Here is a 15,410-nt window from a genome sequence, read left to right on the forward strand (position 1 = left end):
CGGGGGCGGGGCCGGGGGCGGGGCCGGACCGGGGGCGGGGCCGGACCAAGCCGAACACAGCCGAGTCCAGCCGAACCTGTCCGAACACAGCCGAATTCATTCGAACGCAGCCGAACTGATCCTAACACAGCTGAACCCGGACGAGCCTCGCCTCGCCGGACAGAGCCGAGCCCAGCCGAGCAGAGCCGAGTTCAGCCGAGCAGAGACGAGCCCAGCCGAGCAGAGCCGAGTTCAGCCGAGCAGAGACGAGCCCAGCCGAGCAGAGCCGAGCCCAGCCGAGCAGAGCCGAGCTCAGCCGAGTGCGCGCGCCGCGGGCGCCGGTGCCGGAAGGAGCGGCGGGGGCGGAGCGGGCGCAGCCGCGGGTGAGTGTCGGTGAGTGCCGGGTCTGTCTGTCTGTCTGTCTGTCTGTCGCTGTGCCCGTGCCTGCCCGTGCCGTGTCCGTGTGTGTCAGTGTCGGTGCTGGTCCGGTCCCGGGGCGCCTGAGGCTCGGCGGTGGGTGAGCGCGGGGCGGACGGGCCGGGGAGCGGGGGCTGGGCGAGCCCCGCGGGGCTCCGGGCCGTGCCCGTGTCCTGCCGGCAGCGGCCTCGGGCCGGGCCGGGGCTGGGCGGGGGTCCCTGAGAGCCCCGGGGGCCGCGGCCTGTGCGACGTGCGGGGCTGGGGGCGGGCAGTCCCCCCTTCCCTTCCCTCCCCTGCCGCTCTCCCTCTCCTCTCCCGGGCTGTGGGGCCCGGTCCGTGGCGCTGTGCCGGTGCCCGCAGGGCCCCTCGGGAGCTCTGCGATGTGACAGTGTGTGTTCAGTGACCCCATAACCTCGAGTGCCCCGCAGCCGCCCTGGGCAGCCCGTGCCACGTTGTGCCGACCCGGCAGCGCTTGTTTGAGGTGGTGTCGTTTCTCCAGTTGTTACTCACAAGAATTTTTTCCTAAGCGTGTGTGCAGCAGCCCCGCGGCGAGATGTGCTCTGACAGCTGGGCTTTGTGAGCCGGGGCTGGCCGAGCCTCTGGCCTTAGGAACTCCTCTGTGTGTTGTGGTGCTGTCTCGAAGATGAGTTGCTTTCAAAAAATTGATCAAGACACCCAAAGGAAGTCCATGCCGTTACCTCGCTTTCCATCTCTGTCCCTTTCTTCAGCTCTTAAAATACAACATCCAGGTGCAGTTTTGTATTGTAGAATGAACTGGGCTGTGGAAGGCACAGGTTTGCTCACTGAGTTTCTTAAAGATTTTGAGTTTTGTTGCCTGTGGTGACGTTTTGCGGTGTTACAGTGATCACATGTGAAATTATGACTTTTGAGTGATCGTATTTAGATCCTACTAAAACTAAAAATACACCCTTGGCAGTAGACTTGGCTGTTGCTTGCAGGTTGTGGTTTTGGACTGAACTGTGGCTGGGGTGCAGGTTTGGTGCAGTCAGGCTGGGCAGAGGTTTGTTCCCTGGTTCTGCTGACAGTCCCCACACAGGCGCAGCTCAGTGTGTTCCCAGCTCTTGCCAGAGCTGTTCAGCTTGGGTGTCACTGGTTTCTGTTACCTAATTACCCCATAAAGGGATTTAAAACTGTCTTTAAAAGCCCAATATCCTCTATTACCTAAACTTGCACAGGCTTCAGAAGTAAGCGCTGTCCTGAGGTTTGGAAGGGAATGAGGAATTTTTAGTTAGAAAAATGCAAGTTGAGAGTAGGAGAAAAAAATTCCTAGTTTCCAGGATATAAAAGAAGTGTGAGTTTGCTTGCTAGTCCAGCAGCATTCCCTTCAGGAGGCTGGCTTAGGGTGTTATCACAGCCACTGTGTGGGAATTCCTCATTCCCCACAGTCAGAAGTGGTCTCCAGTAGGTGAACCCCTGTCCTTGACTATGGAGTGGTGGACAGGGCTCCACAGGAGTTACTGGGTGATACTTTGCTGATGAAATAATGTTCAACAGGGTCGTTGGGGGCATTTTTCAGTGGCAGCCATCTGTTGTTGGTGCTAGAAGGTTAACTTTGGTGTCTTTGTGGAGGAGGCACAGTGATGTCTGTCAAAGTAGTTGGTATCAAAACACTTACTTGGTCCAGCACAATTTTTAATTCAAAGCTTCTGTCTGCTTGCAGCAGATTATTTTCAAGTGAACCCTTGAAACAGCCTTAAAAAGGTATCTTTGTCTTCACGTGGGTCGTGAACAGTGATTGCTGGAGTTATCTTTGTTCTGCTTTTATGGTGTTTTTAACGTGAGCCTGAGAGTTTGAGTCTGTGTATATTTGACAGCCTCAGCTCTCCCCTAAATTTGGCACAGCTCTGACTGGGACCTGGTAATAGCTCTGAATCTCAGTGCAGAGCCACTTTGTGGAGCTTTGATTTGACACAACTGTGAATTATGTAGTTACTTTTGCTGTGTGATAAGAGTAGATTTAATATCTCTATTCAAATACTGCCTGTGTGCCTTTACAATTAGCGGCCCATTTTTTCCCCATTTGGAAAGTGTTTTCCTTTGCCTGCTGCCAGCTGATACGGAGGCTGTTCTGGGAGAATTTGGGTAACTCTGTTTCTAGCACCACTTTTCTGGTGCTGATGGAAATTGAGCCCACGTTTGTGCCACTTCAGCTGTGTTTGTGGAGTGATCCCGTTCTCACGTTAATCATTTAAATCTCATCCCTGAAAGTTTTTTCCGTGATGCACAAAGATTGTTTTGGTTGGTGTTTTTTTGTAAACATAAGTTTCATAGATGGAGAAGGTTAATGCAGCCAAACACTGTGAAGTTATTCTCACCTCAGAAACCTGAGCACTTCTCTTACATCAGGCTGTTTGCCCTGATTTGCAGGTTACTTGAGTCGATGGTTTTCCTAAGCCCCACAGAGGCTTTTCTCCGTTGGTATTTTGCTCAAGCAATAAATAAATCTGCTGACGTGTGTGTTCTGCCATGTTTGCTTATTCTTGACCTTTGCTTTTTAGCCAGGCAAGGGACAGTTTCAGTCATGACGTTGTGTAACTGGGTGTTTACGCATCGACAGGCGTGTTTGATTTGTATCCTCGAAATCTGTGCCTGTTGCAGCTGATGAGCTGTTCAGAGCAGTGTAGACGTGGGTAAAGGTTTCAGGGTTAGTGGTGGCGAAACCAAGGCACCTGGTGCTTCGTCATCTGAACAGATTTTGTTCCAGTGCAAGCAAATGTCATTTAAATGTTCTCTCCTCCTCTTTCCTCGTTATCTTTGTGTGATGTACCTGTTGTTGCATAGCAGAGAAACTCTTGGTTGTCACAAGTGTGATTGCTATGGCAGGTGCCTGGGTTTTGGTCTGGTTCAGACCCGTGTTTTGACTCCTGTGTGCTGTGCTCCAGGCTCAGAGCTGCCCTGAAGTCATCTTGGGATGCCCCAAGGCACCTCTGCAGCTTCCAAAGGAAGCTGTGCTCAGCAGTGCAGTCCAGTTTCTGCAGGGCACCCAGACTCCAATGTCCACAGGGGTCATGCATTCCAGCAGGAATTAGCTGCCTAAATGCTTCTAAGGATGTTGCCCTTTAGCCTTTCAGAAGGTTTTCACACTAGGTGCTAGTTCACTGTGTCAAACTGGTGCTTTCGGTGTGATTTAGAGCACAAGTCTGATGAGGAGCAGCTGAGGGGGCTCAGCCTGGAGAAAAGGGGGTTCAAGGGGGACCTTCTCACTCTCCACAACTCCCTGACAGGAGGGGGGAGCCGAGTGGGGTTGGGCTCTGCTCGCAGGTAACAAGGGACAGGATGAGAGGAAACAGCCTCGAGTTGTGCCAGGGAAGGTTTAAATTAGATACCAGGAAGAATTTCTTCATTGAAAGGGTGGTCAGGCACTGGCACAGGCTGCCCAGGGCAGTGGTGGAATTGCCATCCCTGGAAGTGCTCAAAAGGTTTGTGGATGTGGCCCCTGGGGACATGGTTTAAGTGTTGAACATGATGGTGGTGGGCTGAGGGTTGGACCCGATGATCTTAGAGGTTTTTTCAACCTTAATGATTATCCTCACTTCAGATCATGAGGAAATTTGGATGAAAGCTAGGAAATTAATTGTTTGTGGCTACACAGTGAACCCAGTGATGGCTCTCAGCTCAGCCTTCTGTTCTTGAATCTAAGCTGAAGGAACTCAGTGTGAAACGTGGTGTTCTGATGGTTTTTTTTTTTAAACTTGAGTTCTGCATGTGGCAGCCTGTGCAGGACAGTAGAGGAGGTCACCACTTTTGAATGGCAATTCCAGAGCTTTGTGCTAGGTAGTTGTTTCCCATAACAAGCCAAACAAACAGGGTCTGTGTGGACAACAGGGATTTATTTGGCATCAAACTTCTCTAGATTCAAATCCACAAAACTTCTTCACCTCTTATTGCCTCTGCTTTGAACTCCAGCAGCTCCCAGGGGTGGCTGGAGCACTGACCCTGCACTGATATCCCTCCAGTGCCCTCTCCAAAGTGCTGCTTTTTCCCAGTTGAAAACTATGTGTGAAGATCCTGTTTGAAATCTTCAGTGGATCATCACACATCTCCTCCAAATCATACTGAGGATAAAGTTATTTTTACTTCTTGCAAAGATTTCAGTCCACATAGTGTTTCCCTGAGGGAGGAGAAAGTCTTTGATGTTGAATCACAAGGTCTGGATTCTGTTTTCTATTTCTACACTAATTTTTAATGTGTTATGGGGTCACTTAATTGGTCCATGATACAGTTTACCAAAACTAAATTGGCTTTTATTTTTAACCCATGACTTTGGATTACTTTTGTTACCTATAAATATTTTACAATGCTTAATGTGCTGTTCTGACAGATCTTAAATGCATTATATTTTCTGTTTATTTCAGACTGTAAGATTCAGATATGTTCCTATTTGATTGGATTTACAGTGGTTTCAGTAGCATATTACAGTTTTTAGGTAAGTCTTTATTGTTTGGGACTTTTCCTTTCTGCCATTCTTGTATAAAATGTCTGTTCACCTCTGTTATCTTCAAACAAGGCCGTTGGTTAAATAATAATATTTGGTTTGGTGTATGTTCAGTAACACTCAAACAAAAGTTTCACTTATCAATAGTGAGCATTTCCAGAGTGTGCTCTCCACTCAATCTTACATTAAGCCTTAACTTCTTGAAAGAAATTATGTTTTCCTTCACGATCATATTATGTTAGACTTTTCTAATCATAGTACATTTAAGCTGGTGTAGTTTAGTTGGCTTTTGTGGACCTTTTCCTGATTTTTCTCTGCTGTAAAGAAGTGAACTCAGTTATTTTAGTTCAGTTCTTTTGCACATGAGTATATTGCTTCAGAATCCAAATAGGAGGGACTGTCTACAAAAATTAGTGCCAGCTACTGAAGCCCTTTCTCATGTTCAGCAGTGTGTTGTTCTGTGACTGGTGTCACAGAAATCACCATGAAACTTCACTGGCGTCTGCTCAAGAGCCTCAGAATATTATTCCCTGGCCAAAAGAGTCTGCAATCCAGATCAGTCCAAGGTGAAATATTAGCTTGTGCTTAACAGGGAAGGGAAAAAACCCCACAACCAGGAGGAGAATGAGTGTTAGGACACTAAAAAAGGAACAGAAGTTGCAGATCTCATAGGTAAAAGGCACAATTTCCAAGTTCAAAGGATGTTATTGAAGTGGTCAAAAAGCATTTGAGGCTAAGGAATCAAGGCAGGCTGTGCCACCTGCCTTTTATCAGTTGAAAGTTTAAAGTTTTTTGCTGAATGTTGGACCCTTGGCCTGCTGTCGAAATGCCAGCCAGTGAAATTTTAACTAAGTTGACTAATCTTTCTTATCTCCTCTTCCTTAGCTGTGCTGTGATTGCTGCACACTGCCCTGCTCTTCCACTCCTGGGCAAGCAAAGGCTAATTCTGGTGTAAGATACAGGAGCTTGAAGCAGGAAGGAGAATTACTTCCAATATGTCCCTCTTATTCTAAAAGAAGCACTTTCTCTTTTCATTCTCAGTTATGTTCACAGCTGAAGAAGGCTGATCATAACACTTGGGAAGCCCCCCACAGTTCCCTGTCCTGTCAGCAGGCTGATGGGATCACTTTAGGAAGCACATCATTGCACACATACTTTTGGAATGCACAAAGAATACTTTTTTATTTATATGTATATATAAAAACTCCAGTCTTGGTGTAGCCAATAGCTGAAGTATTGCTGCTTGTTAGTCTTGTGTCCCTGTGACAGACACTTGAGAAGTGTGAAATGTTTTGGAGAAAGCAGCAACATGTTACTGGGGAGCAAAGACTCCTTTATGTGCAGGCTGAGAGTGGCAAAAATGTTACTGTTTTACTGTATATTAATAGACTTCTGTTTAACTCACAGGGTGAGTTTCTCCTGTGATGTAAGTAAATATATGAAAATGTTTGTCACTTTTTCTTTCTCTGTAAACATTAATATTTTCTCCTCCACTCTGTAGTTCAGTAGGTAATATACATATGGGCATGTGAGAAGGTGAGTTTGGGAAGTAAGAGTTGTTTGTATTTGAAAGAACTGTGAAGACACTCAGCAGGACCTGGAGTAATAAAGATCATTAATGACATAAGATGAGGAATATGAGGGAATATCCATTTATGAAAGTTACAAAACGTGTCCCTCTGGAACATGATCCCAGAGATCATGGAAGGCAGAGGGAGAGGTGAGCAAACAGCAGCAGTGTAAAGATCTGGGCAGAGGCACCTGTGCCCCTGGAATGCTGTGGCATCAGCAGGGCTGGCTTAAAATCCCACCACAGAAAACACACATGAGGATAACACTTTAGATAAGACTTTTTTTTTTTTTTTCAGTACAGAACAGAATCGACGTTTTGTTTTTAAATTTAATTTATCTTCATGTTTTACTTTGAATATCAATCAGTTTGAAGCAGTGAAAACTAATTCTGGCAGAGGATGTAGTGTTGACAAGTTATTAGAGAATTGCCCTTTGATAATCTCCAACATTAAGAAAATATGGTGTTTTAAATGTCTTTCCACTCCTTCACAGCAACTGTTGCATTTCTGGGGTTTCAAAGAGAGGGGAGAAGAAGGGGAAAAGTCATTCTTATAAAGATGACAGTCAATGAAAATAAGATTTCTTATCCCTTTTATGAAAGCATTGTCACATGGCAGCAGATGTGTCAGAAGTGCCCTGGCAATGCCATTCAGGATGTAGCCACCAGTTTTCCTCAGGGTATGGGTGGAAGTTACTTTTTGCCCAAATGAACCAACATTGAAGAATTCATACATACACTAATTATGAGCATTGACATTGAAACCAATTTCTCTGTAATATTCTGATTGAAGTCTGAATTCTCTTTTTGCCTCAGACAAGTTTTTTGCTGTAACTGGAGGCAGCTGAACAAAACTCTGTGCAGGTTCAGGTCCGTGCTCCAGAGCCTGCTGGTGGTGCTGGACCTGCACACCCACCTCTCACCTCCTGTGAGCAAACTGGCCTTTTGCTGGGGCAGAGTAAACTCCACTGGCAGTGTTTAGTTCTGTTCTGCAGTGCTTTTCCTGAGCTAATGTAACTGCATTTCCAGGAGTGACACATTCACACCAGTTTTGTGCCTGTCCCACTGCTGCCAAGCTGCACATGGTACCACGTGGCAAGTGGGAATGTAATTTGTACGAGGAGGAGAGCATGGATAAAGGGCAGTGGTGATAAAGTGACACTGATAAAGTGTGTGGTGGGGCTTGGCTGGCCTGTATTTTGTACTGGGACTGTAACACTTTGTTCCTGGGAGCAAAATCATCTCTAGGGCTGGAAATGAACTCCCACCACTTGAACTGATTATTCACTGGGTCCTTCTTTGTTCTAGGACTGTACAAGAAATCAGGCAAACTAGTGTTTCTTGGACTGGACAATGCTGGGAAAACTACACTGCTGCACATGCTCAAAGATGACAGACTGGGGCAACATGTCCCCACGTTACACCCCAGTAAGTGGATATTGCTGGTCCCATAACTAGAAAGTGTTTGAAGGATTGCAGGAAAGGCAGGATTTAATTATACATCATAAGACCAACAGTGTAATTGGGAGAAACAAAGTAATTTTGGGGATGCAATCCGTAGATAGTTCAAGTAACATTAAAAAAAACATGTGTGGGATAGTTCAGTGTGTTACATTAAATTTAAGAGGTGAGTAACAAGCAGAACGATGAAGCTGAGAGTTTATATTACAGAAACTGTGGGGAAGAGGGGCCTGCAATTTTAGGGAACAGCTTCTCTGTGTAGCTGGAAAGTTAGAGTTTGTGTCTCGAAAGTTGCTGTGTAATTGTTATCTTGGTAACCTTGCAGGAGTAAAAGTTCAACACAGGTTGAAAATGTGGATTGGTGAAGTTCAGTAAGGAGGTGAGAAACTGGGAAAGGATATGAAGAGGAGAAACCTTGAATAGTTTTGGACACAAAATGCCATCTTTTTGGCAAACCAGATGCCAGAACCAACTGTTTGTGTATTATTATGTAGGGATACATAATGTATGAATACTGTCTGCTGTTCTTAGTGTTGCAGATATTTAATTTCACACATGCTTTAATGGTTAATAACATTTTGGTGTTACACGAACGTGTCATTGATTTTGAGAGAATGCTTTGCTCTCATTTGCTTCTTGAATAACAAAATACTGAAAAGAACCAAGAGGAAAAAGTAAAATGTATGTGCTGGAAGGTTAGACTGTTCCAATGCACTGCACAATCTTCACAGGAACATAATTCTGTGTATTTCCAGCTTCAGAAGAGCTGACAATTGCTGGCATGACTTTCACTACCTTTGATCTGGGTGGACATGCTCAAGGTAAGAGTGTCCATTGACTCACTTAAGCTCAGTGAATTGGGTTGGAATTTGTTTCCAGTCAGAAATGCAAAGACTGACCTCCCACACTCTTCTTTGAGAGCATAAAAGACATTGGCTGGTTTTTTTGTCCGTCTCCCCCACTTACCACAAATCCCAAATACAATTTGCCAAGAGCTGCAGTAGAGCAGAAACTTTTGTCTAATACTGTGAAGGGGATTATGTACTTTGAATTGCTTGTATTTACCTTTAAGCTTTATACTTCAAGCTTACCTTTGTTGACATGATTCTTGGGGAAACAAAAAAAGTTCTGTGCATCAGCATCCATGTGGGATAGGGGGGGTGATAACAGTAAAGGAATGATATTTTTGCTCTGTCATTTCAAGGGTTGCATTCTGAACACTGGCAACATAAGCTAAGACTTAAAAAAAGTCAAATAAAAAAGCTCTATGTATGTTGCTCCTTAATGACCAATATACATCACTCTGAATTTGGGGATAATTTCCTTTTATTTTTAATTCTCATTTTCCCTGTAGCTCGCAGAGTGTGGAAGAACTACCTGCCTGCAATTAATGGCATTGTGTTCTTGGTGGATTGTGCAGATCATGAAAGGTTGCTCGAATCAAAAGAAGAACTTGATGTAAGTTTAAAGGAGCTTTTCAAAGCATGACCTTTCACTTGTAAGAGCTCAGCTCAAACACCCAGTGTCCAACAGAGCCCTGCTGTCACCTCACATGAGGAGGAGCGATTTGACCTGTATTCTAAATTCATCACTCCTTCTTTCTCCTTTCCTTTGTAGTCACTAATGACAGATGAAACTATTGCTAATGTGCCTATCCTAATTCTTGGTAACAAGATTGACAGACCAGAAGCCATCAGTGAAGAAAGGCTACGGGAGACATTTGGTCTGTATGGCCAGACAACAGGAAAGGTATTGCTCCTTTTTTCTTTTTCTTTTCTTTTTTTTTGGCAGATCTTTGCTTTAATGAGATTTTTTTGTTAGGAAGTTTGTTTGCCTTATTTATGTGTTGGCTCTGGTTCCTTCTAGCTACACAAAACAAATGTTTTTTTTTAATTTGTAAAGTACTTAGCACATGATAACAATATATGAAATGAGTTCTGGGGTCTGTTTTTGTGTGTGTTAAATGCATCTTTACAACAACTTTTTAGCATCATATTTAATGCTACATTTTTTCAGAGAAAAAAAGAGTTAGAATAACTTCTAATACTTCAAGTTTCTTATGCAGTATTTTTAAACTGAGTTTTCAGAGGCTATAGTTCTGGAGAGAATTGTAAGAAAAAACTGGATAAAGTCTTTCAGTAAGTGACTTTTCTTGTGTGAAGTACAGGCTTTAATAATTTTCTACTTAAAATGTTTACCTCAAGCTTGAACCTAAGTTTGTAGGTTGTGGGAAGGAAAAAGTTCCTACTGGTACCTGTAGCAACAAGGCAGATTTCTCGTGTGGGTCTTCATGATACTGCAACTGTTCTTAATGTAAAGTAAATACAGTGCAGTGCTTGTAGGAGACACTGGGACACAGGGCACTGGGGAGGAGTTGCTCCCTTGTCCTTGGCCCTTGGAGAGACACCTCTGTGCAACTGATGGAGTCATTCCAGCGTGGCTTCCATCCCGGCTCCCATGAGCTGACCAGCACTGTGGTTCTGCTGAGAGCACCTGGTCTCACAATTCCTCTTTGCTTATTCACCCTTAGGGGCCTCCCCTAAAGTTCAGTGCCAGTCAGAGTTTAGGCTGAGCAGGAACAAAATCTTTACCTTCTTTTTTTCGGGTTCTTACACCCCCACACGATGAGGTCTGAACACTGTTGTTCAGTTGAACTCCAGTTGAGCAACAGCTTTATTGCACTCTGCTGATCTTGGCAAGCACCTTGCAGTCCTGCTTTGGTCAGTCCTAAAATTACTATAAAATACTCTTTTTATCTGGCTGGAAAACTATTGGAAATGCAGCAGGGAACTTTGACTGAAAACCAGAGCACTGAAATTCTCTATGGACATGTTGCTGTTCCATTCTGGCTTCAGGTACTTCACTGTCTCCAGTGTGGATGAAAATATGAAAATATGCCTTCAACACACGAAAATATGCTTTGTGTATTCCTTGTGTACATGTTACTGAGATTAGGATGGCAGGGTTAGTTTAGATGTTAGGAGGAAATCCTTCCCTGGGAGGGTGGGGAGGCCCTGGCACAGGTTGCCCAGAGAAGCTGTGGCTGCCCCATCCCTGGAAGTGTCCAAGGCCAGGTTGGAGCAGCCTGGGCTAGTGGAAGGTGCCCCTGCCCATGGCAGGGGTTTGGAACAAGATGAGCTTTAAAGTCCCTTCCAACCCAACCCATTCTACAATTTTAGATGAATTTATGTTCTAAAATTCCAGTATCCAACACAAGTTAAGTACTGGCATTCCATAGAAACAGCTGTCCGTGTAAAGTAGGAGTTGTTTTATAAGGAGACCGTAACTGGGAGTATTTCTGTGTCTCTGCAGGGCAGCACACCACTGAAGGACCTGAATGCCAGGCCCCTGGAGGTGTTCATGTGCAGTGTGCTAAAGAGACAAGGCTATGGGGAGGGGTTCCGCTGGATGGCCCAGTACATCAACTGATGGATGCCAAAGTCCCAGCAGCACACCCTGCCCCTGGCTGAACCTTCTCTGCTCCTCCTCTGATCACTCAGTGTACGTAACTTGAATCCACTTGACTGTTCAAGTCAGAAAAATACACCTTTTTAGCTGATTATATCATTGATGCTAAATTATAAGTGTTGAGGATTGAAAAATTATTTCACGTTTGTAAGTTGAGATACCACAACCTGTGAGCTTTCTGATCCCATGCAACTTCCTTTTGCAGCTTTTAATTTAATGAGTCTCCAGCACCATTTTTGGTCAGAGCAACTTTCCAGTACAGTATGTTTGAATGCACTTTTTAACAGCTAAAAACGATGAACATGTGAAAAAAAAATATTTAATGCTTATGTTAAATTTTTTTATGTACTTTTTTGAAACTGGTTTTATAACTTTAGAGTATATAACCATCTTTCAAGGAATAATAAATAATTAGCTGATGGATAATTGCATGATGCCTTACAGTTTTCAATAATACACTTTCTTATGCAACGTCATGCAATAAATTTAAATCCAATTTTTGGCAACTTTAATGGGAAATGTTTCGTTTTAATGTGTCTTAACTAGTGAGGCTGCCTGGTGATCTGAATATGTGGGATATTTTCCTGAAACACAGCAGGCCACAAAGTAGTTCCATTGTAGGCTAGAGTAAGGTAGGGTTTTTTCAGACTACCAAATTGCATTTGTTTTAAGGATATTGCATAGTAAAGGAAAAATCTAAGGTGATGCCCTTCAAGTACAAATAATGTAAATTAGCTGTGCCAAAGTAAATCTTAAACTAATATCAAAAGTGATCTTGATCTCCTGGTCTCTGGAATTAAACCCCTGATGTGGCACAAGAAATACAGTTTCTTTCTGAAGAAAAAATTAAGAATATCACTGCACTAAATATTTTGCTTCCAATTTCATTAGTTTTGGATCTACCAGCAGATTTGCCTGTGAAATTGCCAGGGAAAAAAAAGTGTTGCCATTGCTGCTTGTGAAAATTTATCAGCTCACACCCAATTGGCCAGTTTTAGTTTTGGTATTTTAGACTGGGACAAGAGGGACTCTTTTGTGTGGTTTTTGCCCTGACACCTGGCCAGTGGGGCAGCTGCTGGCTGCCCAGGGGACTTATTTCTGGAGTAAAATTCAGTTATCTGCAGTCCCTGTTTCCAGTCTTCTGGTTTTCCCTGTCTTTGAGTGTGTTGGCTCCCCAAGGAAAAAGCAGGTTATCTTTGAAGAAAGGGTGTTGTCTGTCAGCATTTTGTTGGTGCTGCCTGGGAGCTGTGGTTGGTGCTTCCATGTGCTGGGGATGTTTTTTTTTACTGTGAAATGAAGGTGGGGTTTCATCCCTGAAATCACCATTTCACCTTGATGGGTCTGAGTTTCACTCTGTAGTTTGTTTTCCCCTTGTACAGATACAAACTGCTGCAAGTTTTACTGAATCCCTTTTACCTCCTGCTGTAGGTCTTCTCCAAAAGACTTTAGGCCTTATGTTTCTAATATCCATGGCAGCAAATGTACTTCTGACTGGTTTGATTTCATAAATAACTTTCTCTGGGATGGAATCTCAGATTTAAAGCCTGTAGGCTCATAGCAAATAAATTAGACTTATTCCTTGCCCAAGTCTGAACTGGTATGATTGAATATTGATGATCAGTTCCCCACAGTCCTAGACTGTGCATCTGAATAAGATGAATAATTCAGAACATAGCTAATATAAATTGTAAATGAAGTTTATTGCTGCAGAATCGTGTGCAGAGCGTTAAGCCCAGTTTGTGCACAGGGAAGTTCAGTGTGATGGTATCAGATGGCTTTTCCAAACGACCAGCACAAGAGAATTCTGCATTTAAACCAGTGCTCAGCTGTAGAGTAGTGTCTCTGCTGCAGAAATCCAAACTGGAGGTAAGAAGTGGCCTCTCACCAGCGTATGGACAGTGTGTGAGTCTTTACTCCCTACAGCCATTGTGTAGGGGATGTGCCTCTTGGCTTTTTTTCTCTAGCTTTTTCTGATGGTGACTGTAATGCAGAGAACAGCTAAATCACTAGATGGTGTAAATATTAAAGGTACTACTTGCAGAGTCACATTGTGGTGTTGATGTGAGAGACTCGGGACTGTGCTGCCTGTGCTGATGGAAATGAAGCTGGAGGTGGAGATGTTCTGCTGCACTTCCACAGGCTGAGCCATTGCATGGGCACAGAGGGTCCTCTTCGCCTGCTCTTCCAACCAACCATGAGCAGCAGCAGCAAAGAAAGGGATAATCCTATCAGAAATTGAAAAAAAGGGGAGGTGATAGTGCTTGAAAAGTGTGTGTTAAGAACAATTCTCACTGTTATGGAAATCCTGGTTCCTGCTGTGGGATGCTGCCTGAAATGTGGTTGCTGTAAGGGCATGAAGAAATCTGGACCTTGTGTTTATCCACCTGGGTGCTGGAATGGTCCCTGCTGTGGGAACAGCTGATCAGCGCTCAGCGAAGTACACAAACAATCTTGCTCTGTTCATTCAGCAGAGGAAGGATCTTCCTTCTGTAGTTTACCTTCTGTTGTGCACTTGAATGTGAATGAGTGTTGTGTGTCTTTGTGTGAAGACTTCATTAATAGACAAATAACTTGATGAGAGTTTTCCTGGTGGTTCTCATCCCTACTCCCCCCCACATCTCCCTGGCCATTTATTTCTATCTTATTCCTAAGACTGTGACCAGTCTTGCTTAAACAAAAGCAACATTCACATGTGGGTCTGACTTCTATGAATTCATTTTTTTTTTTGCACTCTTGACTATGCAGATTTCAATTAAACATCACTTTAAAGAATGTGAAAAAGAAAACTCATTAATAAAGATGTTATTTATGAAGTGTCTCATTTTGTTTTTACATTACAACAGTTCCTTAAGAGAAATGAATGCAGATTTCTAAGATCCTCATAACTACTTGTGACAGTGGCCTGTATTTCACTGCAGTGACCCCAGTTGCTGGCATCTCTGGGTTGAGTAATTTTTATTTTGCTTGGATTTAGTTAAAATTGGGGTTTAGTATGTATTGTATAACTGAGAGGTGATTGCTGTATTTCAGTCTTGGTTTAATGATTTTTTCAGCAATTATTGGCATTGGAGAGGGGAAGAATCTCCAAGTTTTCTCATTTGTCCTCTTGCCAGATCAAGATAATTTCATTGTTATTTCTGTGTTCGGGTCCTGTCTTTGATGTGCCAAAGGTGACCTGTGGCATTCACTGGAGCACAATACCTGCATGCACAGGAGCTTTATTGGATTTTGGTGATTGCAACTGAACACCAAATAGAACATTTGGCACCTATTTATTTATAATAATGTCAGTTCAGAAAAATGATGGAGGTGGTCTCCAACCCCAGTGAATTCACAGGTCTGCTTGAGGTCGAATTGCTCTTCTCCTGTTTGTACTGTCCAAATATTTGGTTGTTACCAACCAAAGTCCAGTATTTCTATTGACTGCACCGTGCTCAGATTTAAGTCACATAAATGTTAGTTATGGGCTGAGGGGTTACATTAAAACAGCCTCATCCACTGGCTGTCACTGGGGTCTTGTAACTTCCTCACACTGAGATAAAACCACTCTTTGCACCAGTATCTGTGTGGAACTGGATTCTGTTTGGAAATGTGAGTGCTCTAAGTGTTTAAAAGCGTAATTTATATAATAAACTGCAGAAGAGAAGCTTAAGATCAGAGTGTTTGTTGACATGTTCTCAGTGTGTTTGTTGTTGTGTTATCCCATCCCATGCTGGAAATACAAGTATCGGAAATAGAAAATAAAATGTTACTTGGAATGTGAAGAAAAGGAGTTTTAAACAGGGAGTTCTTGTAGAATTATCAAAACCAGGAAAAAAGTGTGCTCAGTACATGGTCTAGTAGTGGGCTGGGTTCTAAGATGGGTACAGTAATAATTCAGTCTGGTTTTTGCTAGATTTTTGTTCATGTGTGCATGGAAGCAAATCCCCGGCCTGGAAAGCTCTTTGAGCGTGGACAAAATGACATTTCCTTTTCTGCAATTCTGAAGTGAGGTGGAAGGATCTGATCTTACAGGCAAATGATGCTACCTGAGAATCCAGCTGCCCTCTAGGATTGGCA

General features: G+C 43.6%; 1 protein-coding gene across 4 annotated transcripts; it reads left to right on the forward strand.

Annotated features, from left to right (window-relative positions):
• Positions 1-248: 248 nt before the first annotated feature.
• Positions 249-15,003, forward strand: SAR1B (secretion associated Ras related GTPase 1B). Of its 4 annotated transcripts, none has more exons than XM_032702728.1 (7): positions 249-372; positions 4,773-4,843; positions 7,731-7,850; positions 8,639-8,704; positions 9,238-9,341; positions 9,501-9,632; positions 11,196-15,003. In XM_032702728.1, exons 2-7 carry the CDS (start codon positions 4,789-4,791, stop codon positions 11,310-11,312), a joined length of 594 nt encoding a protein of 197 aa, XP_032558619.1. In that variant the 5' UTR covers positions 249-372; positions 4,773-4,788; the 3' UTR covers positions 11,313-15,003. The 4 variants fall into 4 exon arrangements, with proteins under 4 accessions (XP_032558619.1, XP_032558622.1, XP_032558620.1 ...); XM_032702731.1 differs by having other exon boundaries at positions 323-362; XM_032702729.1 differs by having other exon boundaries at positions 359-496.
• Positions 15,004-15,410: the final 407 nt, after the last annotated feature.

Source organism: Chiroxiphia lanceolata, chromosome 15 (assembly GCF_009829145.1).
Source record: "Chiroxiphia lanceolata isolate bChiLan1 chromosome 15, bChiLan1.pri, whole genome shotgun sequence".
NCBI classification, from domain to species: domain Eukaryota; kingdom Metazoa; phylum Chordata; class Aves; order Passeriformes; family Pipridae; genus Chiroxiphia; species Chiroxiphia lanceolata.

Excerpts from the sequence above, each read along its gene's own strand:
- SAR1B (XM_032702728.1), top strand. The coding sequence starts at position 4,789 with ATGTTCCTATTTGATTGGATTTACAGTGGTTTCAGTAGCATATTACAG. Across the intron at positions 4,844-7,730 it reads TAGCATATTACAGTTTTTAG|GACTGTACAAGAAATCAGGC; the intron begins GTAAGTCTTTAT and ends TCTTTGTTCTAG. Across the intron at positions 8,705-9,237 it reads TCTGGGTGGACATGCTCAAG|CTCGCAGAGTGTGGAAGAAC; the intron begins GTAAGAGTGTCC and ends TTTTCCCTGTAG.